General features: G+C 40.7%; 1 protein-coding gene across 6 annotated transcripts in view; it reads right to left on the bottom strand.

Moving 5' to 3' along the window:
* rmdn2 (regulator of microtubule dynamics 2) overlaps nt 1-27,454 on the bottom strand; it is a 49,070-nt gene that overhangs the window by 7,548 nt on the left and 14,068 nt on the right. For all 6 annotated transcript variants that reach the window (XM_028603459.1, XM_028603456.1, XM_028603457.1 and 3 more), the window contains exons 3-6: nt 20,566-20,743; nt 20,348-20,450; nt 15,028-15,088; nt 181-256 (exon numbers count right to left, since the gene is read on the bottom strand). In XM_028603459.1, coding sequence (XP_028459260.1) covers nt 181-256; nt 15,028-15,088; nt 20,348-20,450; nt 20,566-20,743 — 418 coding nt within the window. The remainder of the gene's footprint in view (nt 1-180; nt 257-15,027; nt 15,089-20,347; nt 20,451-20,565; nt 20,744-27,454) is intronic.

Here is a 27,454-nt window from a genome sequence, read left to right as displayed (position 1 = left end):
CTGGCTAGAGCGATACGAGTAGTCATTCACCTCTACTCTGAGTACATGGGAGAAGCAAATGTTCGACATGTATATAAACAATGTATACACATAATAGGGTAAGTGTTTCATTAAGTAGTCATAACTCGTTTCAGAACCGTCCCAGACACAACATACGGGCCGTTTTAGACGACAACTCACCTTAAAGATGTACCCGTTCTTTATCTTGTTCTGCACTGTGTCATATTCTGCCATAATCCCACACATGATGGCATACCTGTGGAGAGACAGTATTATGTTGATCAGTTGTGTATTAAGTGTCTACAGGTTACACTGCTTGGCTCATTGTTTCAAGTTTTTACAGATTTTCACAGAGACCAAATTGAAAAGAATAAAACGTTGTTGTCCAGCAGAGGCAGGATAATATGAACACAAAACCTGTCCACAAGATGAAAATGTCACATTAACAGTCATTGCATTCATACTCATGGTGTACAGCTTACGCGCTCATATTTAATTTAGTGTAATTTGTTGACCACATTAATTGCAATTGTATAAAAGAACCCTTGTAGATCTTTTATTCTTTGCGTCGCCCTGAGGGGAGCAACTCAAACTCAGGGTGGAGGGGATGTGTTTTGTCATAGATGATTGACAGGGCTTCCCTGTGTACAGCTGTGTTTGAACTAATTTTCACAGATTTTATGTCCCCTGCACCTAAAACGTTACGTTATGTTTTCTGCTGCAAGAAGGCAATGACCACCATAATTAGCAGTAGACAAGATCCTCTTTTTAAGAGCACAGCTGACAAAATTACTCTCAGTTGAAACTGTACCTGAAAACCTGAGATCCGATTCGAAGAGTATAAGATGAACTCAAAGAGTTACAATAATAGAAAAAGGCACCATTTTATGTTGCCCAGTCCTGACTGACTACAGTGCAGAAGTCAAGTAGGGAAGCTAATTTAGATTTTTGTTTCTAACCGGTAGGACCCTTGTTAACCGTCCGTGCGACCGACAAAAGTCTGCAGCTGTCCGCGGAGCGTGTGTCCGAGCCCGTCTCCACAGCATCCACCTGAGAGGTTGTCAGCTGTGTGTCTGCTCGGCACACTCTGTGTGTAGGACGGCCAGTTTAACCCGCCAGTCCTCATCGATATAGCGGCATGTGTCACGTTGCTCTCTGCTGTGGGCGCCGTGCAGCAGAGAGCTTTAAAAGCAAACTAGCAGTTATAAAAATAGATGGTATAGACTAACATTTCTAATGACATAAAAAAAGTTTTTAACAGATAGTATTAATCTGTCAAAATGCGTATTGTCGGCTAGCGGTTAAACGGTCCTATCCATATAGAGAAGTTTTGCGTAGGTGGGAGGCTCGGAGAGAAATTGGCCAGCACCTTTCAGTTACGCCACCTTTTCTCTGGGTCACTGACAATGAGCAACCGAAAGGACCGAAAAACCACCAACACTCAACCTTCTTTAGCGAGACTCCTCATTAGGCAACCTCAGCGGAGATAAGCTGCTCCACCTTATTCCTTCACCCACTAATGAGTACGCCGACTCGGCCCAGTGGGCAGGTGGTGGGGAAACAAAGAGCGGTTTCAGCTTCGGGATCTGTAAGTCAGCATGACGCTGAGGGTTCGGAGCTGATCAAAGTCTTTTCACCGCAAGGCTGCTTTAATCCTGCTGGTACTCTGTCAAACACCACCGAGCGACATGAATACCTTTTTATATGAAGGATCAGCATGCATAAAGGTCATCTGACAGTGTCGTCTGACATGGTGGTGCTGATGGTAGATGGAATCTGCAACTGTGCGCACCGAGGTGTCTGGTATGTGTGAATGGATTTTTTAACGGGGCATGAATTGGCGGTGGGCTACTGTTCCCTGAAGTTGCTCTCACTCTTTTTGTCTCGCTCTCTGGATTGTGATCGGGCACAGCGTGATAACACAGATTACAACACCAAGAAAAAACAAATACGAAAAAAAGGGGTGAGATGTAGTGGGCTGTGGCAGAGTGCAAATTGTACAACATGATTAGCAGGTAATTCATAATTTAAGATAATGTAGGTACACTGATCTTTCTAACTGGCAAGTAAGAAAAACTGGGCGATTTGACTTCAGTTGACAATGTTCCACCCACTAACTGATCAAAATGTACAAACAAAACATCAGGTGGGCGGGTGAAACATCACGCAAATATCACGTGCTTTTCATCATTACTCCCACTTATAGCGTGGGAAATTAACAGTGATAGGACAAGCCCTAACTACATCACAAGTTTGCAAAACCTTATCTGCAAAGAAAACACAGGCGAATAAAATTGTGTGTAACTGTATCCAAAAAAAGATTTATGTGTTTATTTTCTTAAGGTTGCGCGGGGCGCGGCCACGCTGCCACTGGTTGGCGATAGATGAGTGCAGAGCTCCACAACATCACAGGAGCAGAGATGCTATCTGTCTGCAGTTGTGCCGCCTAGCTTCCAATGAAAACTGCTGGATATAAAAGGCTTTGAGCAAATCCATCACCGGTGAGCAAAAATCTGCAGCGAGCAAACGGAGCCAGGACACAGCTGGATTGCACTTGGCCACCACATGTTCATCAATCAAATTTTGAGCTCCTGTCATACAAGCAGCAAGAGTCTCGCACAGTATCTAGTGGTGCTATGATCCAACTCGATACAATTTAAACAAAACTGAAAAAATCAAAGCAACGTTTTATTATTCACAAATTATTCACAAGTGTGAATAATTCTCATTCTGAGCTGGTGAATTGGATGAGCTTTTAACAAAAATACACTTAACAGCTAAGGGGACCCTTTGCTTGATTAAACACTTTTTAGCCACGCTAGCAGCTAACAACTTTCAGATGGATTGCCATTGAAGTTTGGTAAAGATATTCATGTCCCCCTAGGGATGCATTGTAAAAACTTTCACTTTCCATCTAGCATCATCATCAGGTCGAACTTTTACTTTGTCCAATACTTTGGTTTACTTGCCAAATACTTGCAATGTTTAGTGCTTTTAGTGTTTGTTTAGTGCTAATTAACAAGGTTAGCATGCTAACATGCATGTTGAACAGGGTAAACACCTGCCACACAGCCTCACAAAGCTGCTAGCACGGCTGTAAACTCTTAGCCTTGTTAACACTTGCAGTAATGCAATAGTATAACTGAAACAATTAGTTAAATACAACCCCAAATCAGAAAAAGTTGGGACAGTATGGAAAATGAAAAAAGAAAGTAGTGATTTCTAAATGTACTTTGACTTGTATTTCATTGCAGACAATACAACAGCACATCATTTAATGTGTTCCTCATGATTTTTATTGTTTTTTTTTTTTCTTCAAAAAAACAAAATTCCTATTTTGGTTCTTGCAACACATTTCAAGAAAAGTTGAACAGTAAAGCATTTACCACTTTGTAATGTTGCCATTCCTTTTCACAACACTTAAAAGACGTTTAGGGACTGAAGACACCAAGTGATGAAGTGTTTCAGGTGTAATTTTGTCCCATTCTTGCTGCAAACAAGTCTTAAGGTGGGCAACAGTACGGGGTATTCGTTGTCGCACTTTGCGCTTCAAAATGCGCCACACATTCTCTATTGGAGACAGGTCGGGACTGCAGGCAGGCCAGTCAAGTACCCGTATCCTCTTCCTCTGCAGCCAGGACTTTGTAATGTGTGCAGAATGTGGTTTTTGCATTATCTTGTTGAAATATGCATGGACGTCGCTGGAAAAGATGTCTTCTTGAAGGCAGTATATTGTACTCCAAAATCTCTAGGTACTTTTCAGCATTAATGGTGCCATCACAGAAGTGCAAGTTACCTTTGCCAAGGGCCCTGACACAACCCCATACCATGACAGACCCCGGCTTTTGGAATTGTTGCTGATAACAGTGTGGATGATCCTTTTCTTCTTTGGTCCGGAGCACACGGCGTCCATTTCTCCCAAAAAATACCTGAAATACTGATTCATCTGACCACAGTACCCGTTTTCACTGTGTGATGGTCCGGCACTTCTGGACACTGTTAACATAGGGCTTCCTTTTGGCACAGTACAGTTTTAACTGGCATTTGTGGATGTAACTACGTATTGTGGTACTTGACAAAGGTTTGCCAAAGTAGTCCTGAGCCCATGTGGTGATATCGCTGACAGATGAATGACGATTCTTGATGCAGGGCCGTCTGAGGGATCGGAGATCACGGTTGTTCAGCTTAGGCTTGCGCCCTTGTCATTTACGCACTGAAATTCCCCCACATTCCTTGAATCTTTTAATTATGTTATGCACTGTTGAAGGTGAAATAAGCAAATGTCTTCCTATCATTCTTTGAGGAACATTGTTTTTAAACATTTAAATAATTTTCTCACGTATTTATTGGCAAACTGGCGATCCTCGGCCCATCTTTGCTCCTAAAGGACTAGACCTTTCTTGGATGCTGCTTTTGTACCAAATCATAATTACAATCACCTGTTGACATAACCTGTTTCAAATCACATCATTATTTAACCAATTTACCTGATTACTAGCCCTAAATTGCTCCTGTCCCAACCTTTTTTGGAATGTGATGCATGTCTGAATGACAGGAAAGGATGTATATTTACAAATGAAATTAAGTTGACCAGACAAAACATGAAATATTTTGTGTTCACATTGTCTGCAATGAAATACAAGTCAAAGTACATTTAGAAATCACTACTTTCTTTTTTTATTTGTGTTTTCCATACTGTCCCAACTTTTTCTGATTTGGGGTTGTACATTATTTGTCACTCAACAGAAAATTAATTGACAACAATTTCATAATTTATTAATCATTTACAAATGTATAAAGTAAAAATGCCAAAGGATTAGCTGGTAGAAGCTTCTTAAATGTGAGGAGTTTTTTCGGCTTTTTTCGGTTACAACTAACTGTAAATTGAATATATTTAGGTCTTTTGAACAAAACAAGCAATGTGCAGACTTAGGAATGAAGGAAAACGTAAAGATGTAGGGAACTGAGACAGCCATTGTTCAATATTTTTGGACACTAACGATTATTCAGCAAATTAATCGCTAGTAAAAAATGATCGTTACTTATGCAACATCCTGCTCTAATTATAACATATTTATTCTAATAAAAAAGAAGTAGTGCTAGCTTCTCTTAACTTCTTGACATCACCCACAATGCACTGTGCCATCCAACCAGTAAATTATACACTAATGAGCCCAGCTAAATGCAATCTTTCTTCAGGAGTTATGCTCAGAATGCATTAATCTCGCTCTCTCTCTCAACAAGCATGCTGTAATATGGTGATGTGATTAAATGCGATAAATCTTGCATCTTGCTGGTGGTGAGATGAGAGCGGCGAGAGCAGCATACCAGAGGGGAATACTAATCAGAAATGCTCAGGTTAGGACTGCTGGAGAGATTGCTCAACATCCAGGCTACGCAAGACATTTTAACTTGTCTCTGACTGGCTAGCTCTAACATTGTTCAGCATGTAGGAATTCTGGCAGTGTTTACTGGGAAGTACGCGGACCCGAGAGTGCCAGTGGCAGAGCTGCTCATGATTGGGCCAGCAGGTAATAGCGTTGGCTCATCCTCAGCCTGTGCTTCTTTCTTCTATATGTATAATTTCCAAAAATAAGAATCTCAGGTTGCTTTCACACCTGAGCTGTTTGATGAAGTGAACTAGAGTTCGGTGCACTTCAGGTGAGAACGTGATCCGAAACAAATACAGAAAGTGAACCAAAGCGACGTGCATTTACCAGGCTGCAAATTCAACCTTGCACAACCTTTATGGACTTTTATATGATTTGAGGGACGATAACTGTCAAATCCATAACCTTTTATGACCGTATGTCGCTCGTTGTGTGTTTAACAACCATCATCATCATCATCTCTCTCTCTCATCAGGACCGCCCTCTCCTTCACTCGCTGTCTGTCAGCTGCTCAGATTGACTGCTTTCTTCTAAAATATTAGAAACACTAAAATGGAAAACCCCTAGATGTTATAAATGTGGCGCTCTTTTATTTCTGAGACCAGGAAGTTTTATAGGTGTGAAAAACTACCTCTAAATCAAAGAGCAGATTTTCTGCGCCATGCTGGACGTGGATTGTGTGTTGTTTTTGGTCTTACGCAACATATCTATTGTTGTTGTGTTAAAACAGCACCAGGCCTTCAATGCAGAGGCGGAGAGAAGTATATAAGGAGATGGGATGTGTGAAGGGGTAGAGAGGTGTGCCTCGCCTCGCTGCTGTTTATCCTTTCCTCACTGAGTTGAAATACTATCTCTCCCCGACTGTCTGAGGCCAGAAAAGGGAAATATCAAGAAGAGCAGGAAAGGTGGGCGGCAGCAAGACATGACAGGGGGAAGATGAGAGGAGGACAGCACACTTAATTGTGCAAGGTTAGTGTGCTTTTTTAGCACGGCTCAGTGAAATTCCCCCACTCTACTGGCCAAAAACAAAAGGGCCTAAGTGTCAGCTGCTTGGCGGAAACAGCAGATTGATTTCAGCCTTCAAATCCAAACATAGAGAGCTCATTCAAGACAGAGAGGGCCAGGCAGGGCGCCAGGCTAAAACTTGCACAGAAACAGGAGCAGGAATTCAAGGACAAACTGTGCGAGACAATGTGTGAAGTGCGCTGATATACAATCCCGTGACAGAATGAGCTGATGGTGTTTTCTTTGCATGGGGGGGGTTGGTGGGATTTGCAGCCACGTGTCCAGTGTTCCAATAGCGATGAACCAGAAAAACAGTGAGGTCTGGAGTTTATGCACAAACACATGGTTTCCACGACTACTGGGAACAGAGCACAATGCTGCCACGGTGACATGCACGATGGCCGTGGCAAACAGAGGCACGTGTTTGAAATTAAAGTTGTCTTTGTAGAGGACGCCATCCTTTCCCCCCCCTCCTCTGACTGGCACTGTCACAGGCTCCCTGCTTAATCCGCGGGCCTTTGTACAATCAGAGAGGCCCTACAGCCAGGGATTTACATGGGCTGCATTCACGCGGTGGGATCGTTGAAAACGCACCTATAAACAAAGCCAGCGATACAAAAATGCAATCACAACCCGTTGCCGTCAGCCTAAAGAGATTATACAAATAGGACTTCACACTCGCTGTCACGAATGCCCCCTATATAACTAGGGCTGGGTACCAAATTCAATACATTTAGGCACCGAACAAATTACCACTGAAGTATTGAGTATCTAAAATTGCCTCGTCATTTAATGCTGAATTTCAAAACATAAGGAGTAAATTTCATCAGCGTCAGTGAGCCAATAAGCATGCAGCATGCTTCTACCAAGATCTAATAATGTTTGTGATTGGCTGTCTAAAGTTACAAGTCGCAGAGACACGCAGGAAAAAACTCTACGTTACACGTAGTAGGAGCTAAAAAGTACATAAAAATCTGATTTAGCATTTTCTTTTTGTTTTATAAAAAGTAGCACTTAGGTTAAGTAAGAAAAAAAGTATTGTTTACGAACTGGTATCAGTCACGGTATTGGTATCGAACATTTTTGAATGACAGCCAGCCCTTTATGTAGTCCAAAGCAAGCATACTGTAGGCATACCCACATACACACATTCATACACCCATAGACAAAAAAAACATATTTCGCAAGATCGCACTTGTGTTCCACACATCAGCTCTGTTTTCTAAACTGGTTTACTAGAAAGCTCCATGGCAGACATGACGGCTACATTACTGCAGTGCTTTTGAAGAACGAAACCTGAGACGAGAGAGTTGCAGGTATGTCCTGTGACATGCATTGAAAAAAATAAATAAATAAAAAGAATAGTCACAGTGTGGAGAGCGGTGGAGATGCTGACAGTATGCATCTCAATGGTGCTCTTTGAGTGCCTCAATACACATCCAACTTCAAAAAGAGGCCTCATCCGCCTCTCCTGGGAAAAAGTAAAGAGATTTGGTGCATGACAAAGTGGGAAAGTATGCCTAATCTCTTGCGAAGTGATGACTGTTATACGGACATCACATCCATTCATCACTTCAGATCCTCAAATGGCTAATGTACAAGCTCAGAAAGGTTTTGAGGTTTGCAAATGTCTTGCAACTTGTCACTGCACATCAACAGTGATTTATATGTAAAAGCTTTGGGTTATTTAGTGTAATCCCTGGTTCTATGATAACAGTCTGAGATCCTTCGCTATCGGCATTGAATAGGTGCTATACAAATAAATACAAACTCACAGAATGAGCTTCACTGCCATTTGACCTGTATTTTAATATAAACTTTTGTGAATATGGACACAACACTGGAATTTTGAGGCAGATGCCAAAACCAATATTCAAAATTCTGATGATATATCAGTTTTTTCACACTGCAGTATACAAAACACTTTTAATTAGGATCCCTTAAATCTGGTCATTTGTTTCTTATACCTGTACAGTATGTGTTGATACAGATATTTCTATTAAATGCTGCTTTCGGCCAATAAAATGAGGCCGTCATCCCAGATGTTTCAGATACAGTAGACCCCTTAATGATATTAGCCTCGTTGTTATTTTCGATCTTTCCTACTCTTGTTGTAGGCTAATTTGGACATAATGAAATCATATTTACAGGATCATTCTGCAGTATACCTGCAATGTGGTGTGAATAGGGCTGGGCGATATATCACGATATTTTTGACCAAATACCTCGATATTGATACTGCAACGATATTGTAGTGTTGACTATTGGTGCTTTCACAAAATATTTGCACAATGACATTTTTGATAAATAATCACCAGTAATGTGGATATAATGACTAACTGGGTAAAGGCAAATTATAGAACAGTTACAACAGTCTGGTAAGTTCAGAAAATGACATCACTTTACTCTAATGCAGCCTTTAAAACCAGGAAAAGACAGCACTTAAGCCATATTGCGATATTACGATATCCAGAATCTAAGACGATATCTAATCTTGTATCACGATATCGATATAATATCGATATATTGCCCAGCTCTAGGTGTGAAGATGATCACTTTGTCAATACTGTGGTTTATTACCAACTACCTGCAAAACAAATTGCATTCCCATCAGCCTCAGCCTTAGCTGTAATTTGTGTTTAGTTCTAACTAGCATGCTACGTGTAATGTGCACCATGTGTGATGCAGGGTTACTATAGTTTAGAATGTTCAATTAGTTTTTATTTTAGTTTTGACTTTCCAATTTCATTTTAGTTTAGTTTGTTTGCTAGTGTTAGTTTTGTTTCAGTTTTTTAGAAATTTAGTTTTTATATATTTGGTTTTAGTTTTTATATATTTGGTTTTAGTTTTATAGTAGTCTCAGTTTGTTTTCGTCAGGGCCAAGTGTAACGTCTCAGAATTATGTAGTTACATACACACAAAATACATGGTTGGAGAACTGTAGTAAATGTTTAATGTTTAATCTCGGCTCTACTTTATTGTCCGATGTGAAGCAGTTACGGCACAGTGCCATCTCCTGGAATGTCAATGTTCAATTTCTATAAAAAATATAAAACAATAAAAACATTTGAACAATTTTTCTTTTTATTTAGTTTCAGTTTACTAAAATTATTTTTCACTGCTTATTTCTGTTTTAGTTTACTATAATAGCCATGGTGGGATGTAAACTACAAGTTACAACGTGTGATGGATTAATTGGCTGTTATAGTTCCCAGTATGGAATAGCTGTGTAATGATGATACGAGTTGAGTCCCAGTTCATAGGCTGGGTCCTTGCAGGAGCACAGCCAATGAAGGAGGGTTCCTTCAGAGGACCTGCAGGCCAGGCTGAACCTGCTCCTCCTCCCCAAAAAGGACTGTCTAGTCCAAAGCTAATTTTGGCTGTTGCAAAATGAATCATGGGATACTGATGTGTCCCTGAAAATGTAGTCCAAAAGATGCTGCCTTTCTCTATGCTGCATAAAGGCCGATTTATGCTTCTGCGTTAAATCGGCGGCGTGGCTACAAACGTAGGAACCCTACGCCGGACCCTACGCCGAAGCCGGACGTGCACCTCCCAAAAAATGTAACTACATGTTGCAGCAACGCACGTGCCTTGGTAACGTTGCATTTCCCCCAACTCATTTCCTGGTTCTCCTTCTCCATAAACAAAGTGAAAAATCAAGGAGAGGTTTAAATTTTCCTGCTACAGATTCCCTACAGTGGTGAGAAAGAACAGGAGTGACACTTTGTTTCTCTCACCAAGAGTCTAGAGTCGTTACTCACTCCGAAGCTAATCACAGTCACTCGCTCACTCGCTCTACCACACACTCCCCACGCACGCACACATGCCAGCCCTGCTATTTTCTTTAAGAGTTTGATGCACAAGTATAAACTTCAGGCCACTTACGTAGGCTACGGCGAAAGCTCTGCGTGAAGCCTTCGCAGATTCATAAATTACGCTTTAGGGGGCGCCATTGAAGGGAGGATAAGCTTTGTTAGTAGGGCTGCATGATATGAGGAAAATATCTAATTGCGATTATTTTGACGGATATTGCGATTCACAATATTGGAGGGAATGATCATCTTGTATCATTCTCATTTAAATTAAAAACTTTAAAATGATTAGAGTGACTTTTGTGAGGATCTGTACCAAAAACCTTTTATATATAGGATTTGTAGGCCGGGACGTCTCTGCAGCACCATAATAGTTTGATACATATTTTGCCTTTAACAAATACAGATAAAATATTTTAAAACTCATTTGGTGGGATTTGTTACTGTATAATTTGTTCTAAACCTTAATATTCAGGTAGGTCAAAAACAGATGAAGGAGGAGATGTGTAAAACTGGTTTAACATGACAGTTTGTCTGTCATCAAACTTAAAACACTTCCAAGTTTCAGAATAAAGGTTTTGGTGAGCATCCAATTATACCTGTGTTGCTAGAATTTTAACCGACTACAAATGAGCCACCAGGCCTCGTTTTAGTTATCGTTAACACATAATGAGCAGAGGTTGTAAAGAATTATGGTCAACTGTGTACAATAAACATATTACAACAGTTGTGTTAGTTACAGTGCATCTAACAACAGTTCCCTTCATGCAGGGACGGATGAGGACACTGTGGCCCCATCTTTCATTTTCTTATCAATCTGGTGGGTTGAGAAGATCGTCAGCTGTTGCTGTTGTAGTTTTTTGCTATGTCTATTTCTGTGTGTGTACTTTGGGAGCAACGAAAAAAAAACAGAGTCAAATTCCTTGTATGTGTACACACTTGGCCAATAAAGCTGATTCTGAAACTTACAGTACACAGACTACTGTAGTTCTATTACTACTGTTTATGTGTTGTTATTAGAGATGCACCGATTACAATTTTCTAGGCCGATTCCAATTTCCATTTAGTTAGACCAGCCGATACCGATTTCATTTTTTCTAACCACTTTACAGCACACACAAATATTTAATTTCTATCTTTTCTTTAATATAACATTTCATATAGAACATGTTTTAAATAGATAATCGATCGCTATAAAATAGAACTATATAAATTTCTTCTGGTGTGGGAAATTCACAGACATCTAAAGTGCAATGTTATGGAAGAACCATTTTCTTTTTTTCACATCCAATATCCAACTAAAATTGTTTTATATATTTAGCAAACTAAACTTCTGTATGTATGGGAACAGGGAAAACAGGTAACGGCTATAAAATAATGTATAAATAACAAAATAAAAATAAAATAAATATAGTCTTGCAGTTAGGGCTGGGCGATATGAAAAAAATCTGATATCGCGATATTCTTGTCCTAATACCTCAATGTCGATATTGTGGCGATATTCTATTGTTGACAATTTGGTGCTTTAACAAAATATCTTCACAATGAGATTTAAGATAAATAATCTTCAGTGATGTAGATATAATGACTAAGTGGGTAAGGGTAAAAATAATAGAAGAGCTAGTAACACAGAAAATGAAATCACTTTACTGTAATGCAGCCTTTAAAACCAGGAAAAGACAACACTTAAGCCATTTACGATATTACAATTTCCAAAATCTAAGATGATATCTAGTCTCATATCACAATATCAATATCGATATATTGCTCAGCCCTACTTGCAGTATAAAGATATTTCTCAAAACACACACACACACAGGCCTGTTTGAACGTCAACAGTAACGTTACCTGAAAACAGCGTGTAGTTCCTTTTTTAGCAAGTTTGCTTTATGTGTCATTGTGCATAAATATGAACAACGCGCTTTCTGCTAACGTTAGATACTGACGGTTACCTCGGAACAATCCAGCAAATTTGTTGGGTGCCGTTACCTGAAACAGATGATTTAACGTCACCGCTCATTTTACACACAGTTTAGCAACAAAACTAAACGCTGAGGGAAGATTACTACGTTTTTAATGTTGGTTTTGGGCGGTATGCATCCCCACTAACCTGGAAAGCGTTTTAAACAGTAACGTTAATACAACGTGTCGGAGGAATACAGCGTCTCTTTTTTATTATTTTTTTTTTAATACAGCGTCTCTTACAGCGGCCAGCCTTGGCGTCAGAGGGACCGCAGCGTTCGCTAACGTTAGCTTCTTGTCTCATCTGGGGTCTGATAAACCGTAAATTCATCAATGTGCCCAATGCTATTTTCCAATAAACTGTAGCTGTCATATTTCACAGGACCCACGTGAGTGCGGTTTTCATGTTCCAGTTGTTCAGCCTCAGAGGGGAGAGAGAGAGAGAGCGGCTGACTGTTCGCCTGAGATTAGTAGAGCAGACGGACCTGTATATTTACGACTTTATGACTTTTCATAAACAGCTGATTGAGCGGCAGTGTGCCGCTGCTACATGCATATAGCGGAAACCCTGTGTGTGCACGTGTGATGCTGCGTCATGTTAATCATGCGGTGCCCGCCCCGAGTGCATTTGACCGGCATAAAATCGGCATATGTCAGACTGACCGGCCAATTCCGGTCACCAGCTGGTCAATCGGTGCATCTCTATTGGTGATCAAATCTAACTACGCATTTCGGCATTTCAATTATGACATATATTGTGTTGCACCAATTGCACCAAAGTATATTTCCACACAAAAACAAAAGTAAAAAAATTATTTGTAGATCTTTCACATTGAAAAGATTATTTAGCATTTATTTGAACCCATTCAAACGACACTTTAATAGAGTTAAACGAGGGTAGATGGCAATGGAAAGGTTAAAAAAAAAAGCCATCCATTCACTTGGGCTTTCCAAGAAGTCTATAGAAGTAATTTCAGTGGCAGAGCAGGAACTGCCTGACAGCGCGCCTCAACAACATCTGCCAAATTATGACAAGCTGGGCGGCATTCAGGAAAACAGGTGACAAGTTTTCTCACGGCATCGGCACACTAAGTAAACAGTTACCTCAGACATAAACTTCCTTGCAACACTGCCTGGCACCGTCCCCAGTCCCTGCCTCCTCCCTCCTCAAAGTGCAACTTTGCCCTGTCCGTTCAGTTACGATGAGGTTTCTGCTCAGTTTAAGAATCTTACAAATTCCATTAGTGGATAATAGGATTAAGCATTAAGCTTTTTTAAAACTGTTGCTCTTAATTAACTAAACAAACACTGCCTTTTATTTCACTTGATGCCGTGACTGCTGCGGTATGTGCATGAGCTAATGCTAATTATTCCCTAACGAACAGAGCAAACAGTGCTGCTGGCTCAAGCAGGCAGTTTGGGTCTGTTTTTCATGAGAAAATGACACGCGTGTACAGAAAGTAACCGCAAGATCTCAATTACACAGGACACTGATTCAGGGAATGTAATTCCTGGTAACAAATACGCACACTGGGGGAACCATTAGTATTTTAAAAATAAGCAAACACGGGACACATTTTACTGTATGGACATTATATATGCTCAGTGCTCAATGTTGAAAGGAGTTAGGCAAAGCCAAATAAAAAGGGCTTTGCATCATTTTGTTGTAGCTGCATTCCAAAAAGACTTTGCCATTGCAGGCTGATCTGAGAGATGCATCTGGTGCAATATTCTTCTCTCTATTCCAGCCATGAATTCCATGTATGATCAGCAGTCAAGTTTTTACATGAGCATATGAGGAATGCACCACTGAGGCCTGCACAAATACAAACGGGATTCATGCCATCAGGCCCACTCTGCAAAACTAATTAAAAGCAAAGGGGCTTTTTCCCTGAGTCACAGAGCAACCAGGGAGGTATACAAGCGGAGAAGAGGTTCTCCCGGTTTCCTTTGTCTGAGAATCGCCTACGGCGGCAAAATTCCCCTTAACTTCATGTCATACTAAGGGCCACTCAGAGAGAGAATTATCAGCCATTTTGAAATGTCCACTATCATCAGACAGATGCAACAAAAATGAAGTTTCTGTGGGATAAGTCAGACAATACACCACAGCCACGAGAATACGTGTAGAGCATGAAATGCAGACAAATGTTATGAGCTGGACACAAACCCACAATGCCTTGGCGCCAAATGTAGCACCAGCGTAACACCAAGCACAATATATGTACAGCTCGTGCTGTTAAGCAACCATCAACATAAAGGAACAGCAACAGAGTATTCCAGTGTAACCGCCCGTCTATCTGAGCAAAGTTAACCCTAGGCCGTGTTTACATTCCTCAAACTGCATGTGATGCTATCAGGTGGATGAGGGGGTGATCTGCAGGAAGGGGATGTTTGGGGGTAAGCTACTATTATCTCACAAACATGCATGTTTGCAAAGCATGCAGCAGTGCTCTGCTTAAAAAAACACTACTTAATTCCTTTATTTGACAAAACATGCACTTTTTCTATGCATATTCCATTCTGTGGTCCAAAGAGTAAACTGACAGAATTCACATTTAAATTACTCAGACTTTTACCCCTGTGGGTTTTTACATTTGCTAAAATTGCCCAAAGAAATGGTACGGCTGCTCCAGGCCGACACGTCACTCGAAAGCACAGACCTCCCTCCTCCCAACACCTCTCATCAGGGGGAAGTACCTTTATGCTTTCATTCTGTCTCATAGCATTTACTGAAATATTAAACTGGATGAGAATTCAACTTGCTTTTGAAATGGCAGCTCTGGCAAACTTAACTGAACGGGGAAAAAGAAGTAGCTTTTGAACGCGGAAGGAAGGAAACAACTCAAACCTACCACTGATGACTTTCAGCACATGTGGGATTCAGGCTCACTGCCTCCTCACCGACTTTCTTCCCTAAGAGGAAAGAAAAGATAGACAATAGATAGTGATGCTCCACTGGAACACAAATTCAACACACACAATCCACCCCAGGACGTTCTTGCACCACAATAGAGAAGAGAGAGTGGATTAGTAGGGTCAAGGGGTGTGTTGACTGAGAAAACACAACAGGATAAACATAAATCAAGAAAACATCAACGGGCACCGGATTAAAGCGATAAAAAGACAAGTGACATGAAATGCAATCCAAGAAGAGAGCGCTCAGTTTTAAATCCTTCAACACTTCAGCTGTTCTATTAATATCTAAATGAATGTGAAGTATGATGCCCTGTTGCTTTAAATATCCCCGTCTCTAACAATGTCAAATGCTTTGACACAGGTGTCTTTGCAGGAAGCACCTGGCTTTGATTAGAGGCACACTGATGAGAAAACAGGTCAATCCAGTCTGAACTTCAGTACAATCACAAAACAGCCTCTGTTTGAGATTTAAAAAAAGAAAAGCCTTATGGTCTACGGCACAAAGTCTTAGTTTTGTACCCTGGTTTTAAAGAGCCTGTAGGGGGATCAGCGAGCACAATGTTTTGTCATCATGAAGATGACTTGAATTTGAGTGTAAAGACCATTTACAATATGTGGAACACATATTCTATATAGCAAAATCACGCTGATGGGTCAGGGTGCAATGGATTACCAAAAAACTTGTATGTACATGCTCATTGTATGTCACAATGTGTGAGATTGGGTGGTGATGGCGCAGTAGATATGACACATGCCTTTGGTGTGGGAGACCTGGGTTCGATTCCCACTGCGATACGTCAACCAATGTGTCCCTGAGCAAGACACTTAACCCCTAGTTGCTCCAGAGGCGTGCGACCTCTGACATACACTCACCTAAAGGATTATTAGGAACACCTGTTAAATTTCACGTTAATGAAATTATCTAATCAACCAATCACATGGCAGCTGCTTCAATGCATTTAGGGGTGTGGTCCAGGTCTAGACAATCTCCTGAACAAACTGAATGTCAGAACGGGAAAAAATGGTGATCTAAGCAACTTTGAGCGTGGCATGGTATTTCACAATCTGCTCAGTTACTGGGATTTTCACCCACAACCATTTCTAGGGTTAACAAAGAATGGTCTGAAAAAGGAAAAACATCCAGTATGCTGCAGTCCTGGGGGGCGAAAATGCTTTGTTGATGCTAGAGGTCAGAGGAGAATGGGCCGACTGATTCCAGCTGATAGAAGATCAACTTTGACTCAAATAACGACTCGTTACAACCGAGGTACGCAGCAAAGCATTTGTGAAGCCACAACACGCACAACCTTGAGGCGGATGGGCTACACCAGCAGAAGACCCCACCGGGTACCACTCATCTCCACTAAAAATAGGAAAATGAGGCTACAATTTGCACGAGCGCACAGAAAAATGTTGCCTGGTCTGATGAGTCTCGCTTTTCTGTTGAGACATTCAGATGGTAGAGTCAGAATTTGGTGTAAACAGAATGAGAACATGGATCCGTCATGCCTTGTTACCACTGGGCAGGTTGGTGGTGGTGGGGGTGTAATGGTGTGGGGGATCCCTTTCACCTCCAGAACTGCCTTAATTCTTTGTGTCATTGATTCAACAAGGTGCTGGAAGCATTCTTTAGAAATGTTGGCCCATATTGATAGGATAGGGTCAAACACGGTATTAGTATGGTGTTCCTATTTAGGTGAGTGTATATAGCAATTGTAAGACGCTTTGGATAAAAGCATCAGCTAAATGGCATGTAATGTAAAGATGGCTCTAAAACCATGATGGTCAGACTGTAGGGTAACAATTTTGAGCCATGTCAGATGAATGTTGAATAGATTTTATTTATTTTTTTAAACAAAAAACAAACTTAGCCATAGTCATAGCGCTGGAACTCAACCTTAAAAAAAGAAATAGGAGGCGATTGTGGACCTGGTTGCTGCTACGGCAAAGTGGGCAACATGAAATGCCAATTTTGCAAAGTGAGTTTGAGATGAACACCACAACACTTCAAACCAACCGATCTGAATACAGTGAGAAGTGACACAGAATTCTCTGCAAGCTAATATGATGTTACTGCTAAGAACAAACTGTGTTCATCTCAAACTCACTTCAGTATGTTCTTAGCAGTAACATCATGTTAGCTTGCAGAGAATTCTGTGTCACTTCTCATTGTATTCAGATCGGTTGGTTTAAAGCGGGAATCATTTCATCAGTTACACTGTGACATTTTGGCCCTTTCTTACACTTACAGCATTTTTTTTGTTGCGGCCCGTCTTTGGCTGCTGAATCTGCCGTCAGTGGACTTGTCTCTAAGTGCAATCGAGGAGCACTGTTTCTGATGGACAACCAATAAAATAAAATGATTCCATCCATCCATCTTCAATCCGTGTCGTTTCTCAAATGACCCCAAACTTCCCTTTCCCGCAACATTAACCAGCTCCGACTGGGGGATCCCGAGGCTCAAAAGTGCACACTTTAACCCTTGTGTTGTCTTCCCATCAACCTTGAAAAAATACTTTTTTGATGCCTTTTTTTCCACGAAGTGAAGTCAACACAAGGGTTTGATTTGCTGTACAGTGCTCTTTCCAACACAACAGCCAGACATTTCACTTAATAACTAATTTTGTTGTTATTAAGGGAAATGTCTGGCTGCCAAAGACGGGCCGCATCAAAATGCTGTAAGTGTAAGAAAGGGCCAAAATCTGGCAGTGTGACTGATGCTATGATCCCCGCTTCAAACCAACCGATCTGAATACAATGAGAAGTGACACAGAATTCTCTGCAAGCTAACATGATGTTATTGCTAAGAACATACTGAAGTGAGTTTGAGATGAACACAGTATGTTCTATGGCTAAGTTTGTTTTTTGTTTAAAAAAATAAATAAAATCTATTCACATTGTTAGACTACAAATTAACAAACATTCATTTGACATGGCTCAAAATTGTTACCCTACAGTCTGACACAGATGGTGACCAACATGGTTTTAGAGCCATCTCACACATTGTGACATACAAAAAGCACAAAAATGTAATCAATAACCATGATGTAGATGTTTTTGCAGGAAGGGTGCTGTACTGCAGGGTTTTTCCTGCTTAGAGGAACTTTTGGCACCCCACAAAGAGGTTTTAGCCAACCCCAACGGAAAAATCACCAGCACCAAAATGATAAGAATTGAGAATGAAAATAATTCAAATCCTCTCTAAATGTGTTTAAGAGCAATTTACCAACCAACCGTTGAACAAGCAGAACATAAACTTGAATATGAACACTAATCTCAGTTTTATCTCTAATTTCAGGCTGTACCGGACTCTCCCAGTGATTAATTTAAATATTAATATCATTTCTTTTTACCAGTTTTGTTAATTGGGGCTTTTTTTTTTACTCAAGCATAATATACATTTTGTTTATCAAATTGTCAGAAATAACAGGAAAGGACAACGCGACAGGCAAAGCAACAACACCAAAGTTAATATTGGAGTGGCTTTTCCAAGATGGATAGAGCTCATAAGGAGCAAGGATTTTAAAAGGGACACCGAAGTTGCCTGCTTTCTTCTCGACTGGTAATTCTGCCCATTTGTGTAAATTCGAAGTTTTATAGTTGCTACTTGCTTGGCTAATTATAGCATGGTTGTGCATAACGCTAGAAGGACGTCTATGATACTTTAATGACTTGCTGTCCTCGACTAAAGAAATTCTTAGTCGACTAACACCTATACGATTTTGTCGACTAATCGATTAGTTGATTTAATTGAAAGAGCTGTGTGCTTTGAGAGGTGGTTAAGACTAGAAAAGCACAATATAAATGTAGTTAATTAACCATCTGTAAAACTGAGTTTCTCCACAATTAATCCTGCAAAAGCACCACTTTAAATCTTGTGTTTACCATAAATGTGCTCAGAAGTTTCTTGGAAATAAGTAATTAAGCATGAATAAGCATAAAAAATGACTAATAGACTAAAGAAATCTTAGTCGACTAAGACCAAAACAACCGATTAGTCGACTAATCGACTAAGAGGTGGCAGCCCTAATACTTTTCCTGCCGTCAATGATGAAAAAGGATTGTCTACCTTGTAACATGAACGTAATCATATGGGTCGTGATTTCCCTGGCAGGCAACTCACGTCATGGAGTTGTAACACAGACTAGCTACAGCTAGAACAGCTGCGTGTAAACGATGGAAATACTAAGAGCTAGTTTCGGTTTCATTGACATTGTTCATACCGCTCAGAGAAATATATCAAAAACACAAACCTCCGTTGCTTCTCTCCTACGCTGTAAACATTGCCTTACACTATTAATCTCATGCAATATACAGAATAACGATTAACTTGCATATGTCTGGGAACCTGATAGCTGATGTTAGCAATGAAATGGTACCAACATAACGTAAAACTATTATTACAGTGGAAGGAACACTCACGGATGAAGCTGTCGCTAATTTTCAGGTTTGGCCACCGTAGGAGTTTAAACGCGCTCAGAATGGGGGGGCTAAGTAATATTCAGTTGGTTGTCATATTCAAATTTCACCGCTAGATGGGAGAAATTCTTACACAATGTAGCTTTAATGCTTCAGTAGAGGTGTTGTTCATTTAGCATCAGCACTATGTTATAATAGCGGTATGTATGTAATACAATCAGGCCAGTATGACATATAAGCACCGATTTACACCTTATAAGTGCTTTCCTACTCTGACTGTGCAACATTTAAGATTACACTTGTTAATCTTACGCGGACAATTTGTATATTGCCATTTGCCAAACATCATTTTTGATTAGTGATGCTAATTTAGATTTTTGTTTTCTGGCCGATACCCGACCCTCGTTAACTGATCATTAACCGTTAGCCGACAAGCAGGCATGGAGTCCCAGTTCACCCGTCCGGGAGGCGCGGATGTAACACGCCAGTCCTCATCGATAAAGCATGTGTCATAGCTCTCCACTGCGAGCGCCGTCTAGCAGAGAGCCAGGAATTTAGCAGAAAAAAAAAAGATTGAAAAGCCTATTTTTCTATTACCAAGCAAAATAAATGTTTGTAATACTTTCTTTTTGTTTTAATAATACTGTTTTTAACTGTTTAACTGATGGTATTAATCGGTCAAAATTCTAATTGTCGGTCAACAGTTAAACAGTTAATCATTAACATCCCTATTTCTGATAATTTAGTGGGGGTTGACAACTCAAACTAACTCACTTATGTCTTGGCAGGCAAACGGACTTGCATGGATGAGGTACAACAAAAAGCTTAGTAGATTACCAGTTGCTGCATGGGTCTTCTTCTCCTCCAGAGTGGAGCTGACGTCATGAACATCACAGTAAGCTCGGATAAGCCGCCAAAGAAACGTTGAGTTCTGTCCAAACTGCAGAAGTACATCAACGTGTTAAAACACACTGTTCTGTATTGAGCTACAGGATTACTCATCTATCATCATCTTTATTGAATGTATTCAAGAGTCAACAAAAAATTTAACACACCTCATCTCTGTGGTCTAACAGGAGGTCGAGACTTCCCCTTTTGTCAGACTCAGCGCCCTGATGCAAACGGTCGATCCTCTCCAGGAGGACACTTAGCTTGTCTGCCGGTTTCTCTTCATCCCTCTGTTCTGCATCACTTAGCTCTTCTTCCTCCGAGTCTGTCAGTGCAGTCATATACCTGAAAAGCACAAACAAACAGGGCACAAAGTGTCGGTAGAAGAAAAAAGATCTTCAGTTTGCTGTCAGCGTGTGCAATTAAACTTTACCGATATGGATGAGAAAGGTGAACTGAATACCCAAGTGGTTCCAAACACCAGGCCAGACTGTCTCCATCCTGCCATCAGCAAGATGTGTCAAAGTAGGCATCATTAAACAGTCTACACGTTGCAAGTTTCCCGGGATCACAAGACGATGGCATGTGTGCCAGTAACTCAATCTTTAAACCATATTTAACACCTCAGCTGAGAAGTTTTTTCAGATCAATTTAAATTCCCGTCTTAACGAGCATTTTTACGAGCCGTTTTTTTGCCAGGTGCTGATTAAAAAGGATCAATCTTCACTGCCTGTTTACACACAAATGGTACCAGCTTTGTTTACATAAGCCGGTCACTTAATTGTTTATAACCACTAGCTGTTAAAAAGCTCTTGACGTCTTAACGTGGATACCTAGGGGCTTTTACACGAACACAGGCAGACTTTGTCAGGGTGAAGCACGCAACACTCGCATTAGATGTTTTATGGTGTCCTTTCAACTACTGTAAGTTATGTGCAAACACCCTAAGCACTTAACACTTAAAAAGCAGCAGTAAAGAAAAAATAGCTATATTAATGGTACAGGTAAAAATGAAAGACCTAGACTAGAATGAAAATATGAAAAGCCTCTATTAAGTGTTGGCAGCGGCTGCATGTGCATCATTGGTGGTTAAGGGAATATTTTGGGCTGTGAGCCATGGTTCTGGAGGGATGTGTCAGAGCGGGCCACAGACAGAAACACTGTGGCCCCAAAAAGGTGCCTTGTGCCGGAGGCTGCTTCCTGACTCCACCCCAGAACACACACCTTCAATCCTGAGTGCTGTGATTACAGGAATATTATGTGGGAATTTGAGCTGAAGAGATTTGCTTGAGTCGAGAAAAGGAACTGTCAACAAACCGTGGCTGACAAAGCCAACAACACAAAATGAAGCCGCAATGGTGCGCTGAGATGAAGCAATTCTGTCCTATTTAACAGGATACAATGTTATGTTGTCTGTGACCACCAAATGTATTCTAATCTAAATGAAAATAAATGTGCTTTTAAGCAGCTATTACAGTGTTTCCCACACATAGACTAATTTGTGGCGGTGCGCCGTACAATCAACACCTGCCGCCGCACATTGCGTTTCGTTTTTTTTTAACGCTATTTAAAACATCAGCTGCATTTCCTTTCCCTGCTCTCCTCTGTCTCTCACACACACACACACACACACACACACACACACACACACACACACACACACACACACACACACACACACACACACACACACACACACACACACACACACACACACACACACACACACACACACACACACACTCCCCCTGTGCACACAGTGTCTGTCTCCATGAAAACGAAAGAAGACTGCTGGCGAAATTCAGAAGTTCACAAAAGGTTGGGATCTTGTGAACACCTTTGCACAATCACACATTAAAAAGTGCTATACAAATATATTTATATTCTGAATACAATGTTGTCAGTGTGTTAATGTTGGAGTCCCGACCCGACTCTTAGCAAACAAGTGATTGCGCCCGCTTTAGAAAGTTAACTAGTCGCAAGTTTGCGGTAAAATGCAGTTGGGTTGTCGAGGTCAAAACACTATATGTGGCCGCTGTGAATCAAATATACGTATTATAAATAATGTTATGTCATTTTTGTACTCTTACACTGAAAAAGGCACGTGTTGAGGATGAGGACCAGCCTGAACCGGAGGTATCAGTCTGAAACTGAGCTGAACAGTCCAACCAGTGTAATTAGTAGGGCTGCAGCTATCGATTCTTTTTGTAATCGATTAATCTAGCACTTTATCGATTGATTAATCGGATAATTTTTTTTTGCATTTTTTAAACAACCCAAACTAGGGAAAAAATGCAACATTTTTCAGAAAAAAGCAACATTGGTATTGCCTACATTGCTTACAATATCATCTTTCAAAAAACTAAACATATTAAGTGCATTTAAGTGCCATATTACATTGTTTTTAAAGAATGTTTTTTTTCCCAAATGATATCAACCTCAAACTAATGGTGCGTTCTATTATTTACATTAGACATTGCTTAGCAACACCATCACGCCACCTTTCCTCGGATTTCCCAGCTCGGAACTCGGACAACCGTGAGGACACCGAGCAAGAATTCCGATATGGATTCCAAGATGGCAGCGCCCTGTGTGACTTGTAGTATGAATTGTTGTCATTGTTTTTGGACCGCTTTGGCTGTTTAAATGAAGATTTGAATCACTCGTATTACTGCAATATAGCCTGACATGGTCATACTCAGATTCTAGTCAGAATGTGAGTCTGAAACCGCTCCATTGGGCTGTGATTATGGGGCGTGTTCCAACCGAACCAGGAAACAAAATGCCTCGGCATTCATTGGCTAGACCTCCAACCAATCAGAGCAACGGAACTCAACACTGTGTATCGTCTCCATAGCAACCACTCTTTGCACAATGCATTTGCGTGCATTCGTTCTAACTTCCGACTTTTAGACTTTTTTGAAGCTGGATATATCATTTGTTTCTTGTAAATATAAATGTGGATAACGTTAATGATAGTGACATGCTCGCTACAGTTGCATTTCTAGAGATGGATCGGCGAAAACACGTTTTATTTCTCTGATTCACGGCTTTGTTCTAGCGCCGGTGGTCCCTCTCTTCAGTCTCTCTCTATGTCTCTCCACCATATAACGCTCTCTCTCTTCAGTCTCTACCTATCTCTCTCCACCATATAACGCTCTCTCTCTTCAGTCTCTCTCCACCATATAACGCTCTCTCTCTTCAGTCTCTCTCTATCTCTCTCCACCATATAACGCTCTCTCTCTTCAGTCTCTCTCTTGCTTTCGGGCAGTTGTTGAGGCTCCTCCGCTGAGGATTTTAAAATGAATGCGCTGTCGATATCTTCTGTAACAGACGCAATGGTGGAATCTACACATCTCAACAAATTCAACCCAAGCGTTCTTTGGTGACGTGATTGATTCTGTTACTGTTGATCATCTGTCCGACAATCTGATTGGTCCGAACAGATCCTGTTCGGGCAATAATTGCTTCTCAACGGAGCGACTCCAGATCGAACTTCCCTATTTGCTGAGAATAATAGAATGCACCATAAGGCATACATTAAATATACACAAACATTACATTAAGTTGTGCAACTTAACTTTCAGAACTACAAGTTTCAACCTGACTGATCTGTATATACAGTAGGCCTATATGTAAATATTAGTTATACTCAACCTATTTTCATTTATATATTTGATTATAATGCTGCGTTCCAGACACAGTTTTTAGCCCGTAAGTTACGACTTCAAGTCACGACTCACGAGTTGGTAGCGTTCCAGGCAAAGTCACCACAAACCCTTCTAGCTAGCGGCTACCTAACGTTGACGTTAGCTATCTAGGTTACTTTACGTTGCCTATTTATGTCTATTTATTTCTACTTATCACTGTTAATAAACGGCGTCTGTACAGCCTCAACGGGGGTCGCCATTGTTGTTTATGTGTGTGTGACGTCAAAAACTGTAACTGGGAGTACAACGATCTGGTACGAGTTCACGGGTAGTAAGTTACGGGTTTGACTGCCGTTCCAGGGCACTTTCACTGGTAGAAGGTTGTGAAAACATGAGTTACGGGTTGCCTGGAACGCAGCATAATGTCACACAGCTGTGTTACACTTATGCTATTAGGTCGTTGATCAGCTGTTTCTCCGTAGAGAGAGAGAGAGCGAGAGATGCGCAACAATCCGCTGTTTTTCCGAAGGGATAGTCAACGCGTCAGCTCTTTAGATTACATTACATGTCAGATCAGATTGTGGTCACCACTACGTATTTTCTTGTCTTTGATTTTGGTAGTTGTTGTGTTTGGTGTAGTTTCATCGTCCATACGACTCTGTGATGTACTTTTGTCGGGTCCGCTTTGTGGAATGGATAATTAAGTTAGACTCCATGTTTTCTGTTGAGATGCTAAAGCACTGACGTCGTGCTATTATTGTGGTAAGCTAGTTTGATTTTGCAGTAGACATACTGTACAGAGATTTAGTTTTAATTACGTTTGAACTGATTCCAAACTTTGGACACTTTCTGTCATTTTCTCCAGCCTGTCTCTTCTCTTAGCCCCTCGCTATTTACGCTCTGGCATGTGTCGCCAGCAGCAGACTGAGCCGTGTCTGTGCGACAGTAATAATACTCCATGCGGAAACACCGCCCGTCAGCGATACAACGTTGGTAACATTGATTTAACGAAGCTTCGAGGCAAATAATTTTGCATCGAGGATTTTTTGTAATCGAATTATTCGAGGAATCGTTTCAGCCCTAGTAATTAGTTATGTTATTAATTTGTTTACGATATTTTCAGGCTTCAACCAGTGAAAGACAGGGTCAGGGAGAGAAAGAGCTAGATTCGTTAGGCATTGAAGAAAGAGTAGGAGAGGAGGGCAGCATCCAACAGCGTGTCCTCCTCAGTTTTTGATACTTGATTGTATGAAAATAAGTATCTCTGTGGGTTAGGGGGTTAGGTGACTTGTCTTTTCTGCCCACAAGTGGCCAAAACATTAGTTAATGCAGTTTTAAAGTGAATCTATGTAACGTTTGCTGAACAGTGGCCACTGTGGTCGCAAGTGATCATTACAAGATGATGGCAACTATAAACGTTGTATGAAAGCAGCAAAAGTAATATGAGTCTTAATATTAGGGAGCTGACTCAGTAATATCAGTTGCATAACAATATCTTTCTGAAGTATGCAAACATTAGCTAGCAGTAGCCACCATAAGCTACTGGTCATACCAGACTGAGAAAGGCTGTGGCGCTGAAACCCCTGACTATTAAACTGAGCAAAGGTGCGTTTTATTGCTTATCAGTTTAACTTTTCATTTGTAAAAGAAATAATGTTTTATCCTCTTTATAAAGTTACATATTCTCCCTTTTATAAAACAAAAAAACAGATTGTTCAAGATTGCCTTTTTTAAAACCAATTAAAGTGAGTTTGATGGAGGCATTAGCCCGTAGTTTCAATATTTTTAGACATTTAGCGATATAAAGTGAGAAATCCGTGACCCATAGGGTTGGGTACCTTTCGCATCTGAAATAATATCAGTACCGATACCGGTACCTGAAATTTGGTTCCCGGTACTTTTCCTCTGTAGTTACAAAAAACATATTTCAGTTGTAAAAATAATTCTAAACCTATTTATCCTATTTACTTAGAACATTAGTACTTTTATTCTTGTATTTGTATATTCTTTTATTTTTATCATGACCGTTTTTAATTGCTCTTTAATGTTTCATGTAAAGCACTTTGAATCGCCTTGTTGCTGAAAGGTGCTGTAGAAATAATGTTGCCTTGCCTTTCAACCTCAGCCTGTCAGTCAGTCCCCAGGGCATAGAACCCACTGTTGTGCCCGTTTGTCTCACAGGAAGTGTAACGTCAACGGCACAGCGACTGCTTTCGGCTCGCCATTAATATCATATCACAGGGATTGGTGTCTGCGTGAAGTTTTAAAAAACTGTAACCACACTTGAAACTACTTTAATCGGCATCTGTGACTTCAACAAAACAGCAGAGCCAACGTAGTTTGCTCTGTCCGCACCTCTGCGCGTGTGTGTGTGTGTGTGTGTGTGTGTGTGTGTGTGTGTGTGTGTGTGTGTGTGTGTGTGTGTGTGTGTGTGTGTAAGCTCCGCTCTCTGTCAACATGCAGAGAGGACAGATAAGCTTGCGCTTACGCGCTCTCAGATACCAAAATTTGGCACCGTTTGATTTTACGTGAACAACGTGATTCAGTTGGTACCGGTAAAAGTACAGGGTTCGGTACCCAACCCTAGACCCATGATTGTACTCTGTTTACATCCAGTATCTTAGTAGTATATGGAGAATATCACTATTACTGTAAGAGAAGCCAGACTTTACAGTATCTTTATTTAATCTCTATCTGTATTTATATCGTCATTTTGAGATAGTTTGCCAAAGTCGTTCTACAATCCCCCTCTTTGCACTAACCCCTGAGTAAACCCTTAAAAGTGCAGGGAAGGCTCAAACCATTAATTGGCCAACACACCCCAGCTTAAAGAAATCTGAACGTGTGTGCTTTTGTGTTTACCCTGGCTGTTGTGGTCTTCCTTTTTTTGTCTGCCTGCACCATAATATAGAGCACAATCTCGCAACAAACAGGCCTGGTTTTTAACTGCAGCAAGAGAGTCACATTATTGGACTTGTGTCATTCATTCATTTCCTAGTTCATTCATCCTTTTGTCCTTTTATTCATTCAGCAGTCCGTTTTCCCTCCCTCCCTGCAGTTATTTACTCAGTGGAGCTGGAGAGACAGGCAGCAGAGTACTGAGTGATCAGCGCGTTCCTGTCACGCCATTCCACGGCTCATGAATCACTCGAGTTGAAAGAAAAAGAGGCTACAGATCTATTTGAATTTCTGTGTGTGTTTAAATAATGTATATATGTTTGTGCAGGAACCCTTATTGTTCTTGCAATGCTACTAGCAGTGCACAACTATGAAAGAACAAGTCTAAATATTGTCATTAGCATTTCAACACTAAGTACATAATATACCAGCAGGCCCTTCTATGACTCACACATGAGAAGAAATTATATTATTTTCTGCAGGCGCATTCACTTTGTAAGGGCAGAAA

This window comes from Perca flavescens, chromosome 17 (genome assembly GCF_004354835.1).
Source record: "Perca flavescens isolate YP-PL-M2 chromosome 17, PFLA_1.0, whole genome shotgun sequence".
Taxonomy (NCBI): Eukaryota; Metazoa; Chordata; class Actinopteri; order Perciformes; family Percidae; genus Perca; species Perca flavescens.
The sequence above is the reverse complement of the archived record's forward strand: the minus strand, read 5'-3'. Positions and strand labels throughout refer to the sequence as shown.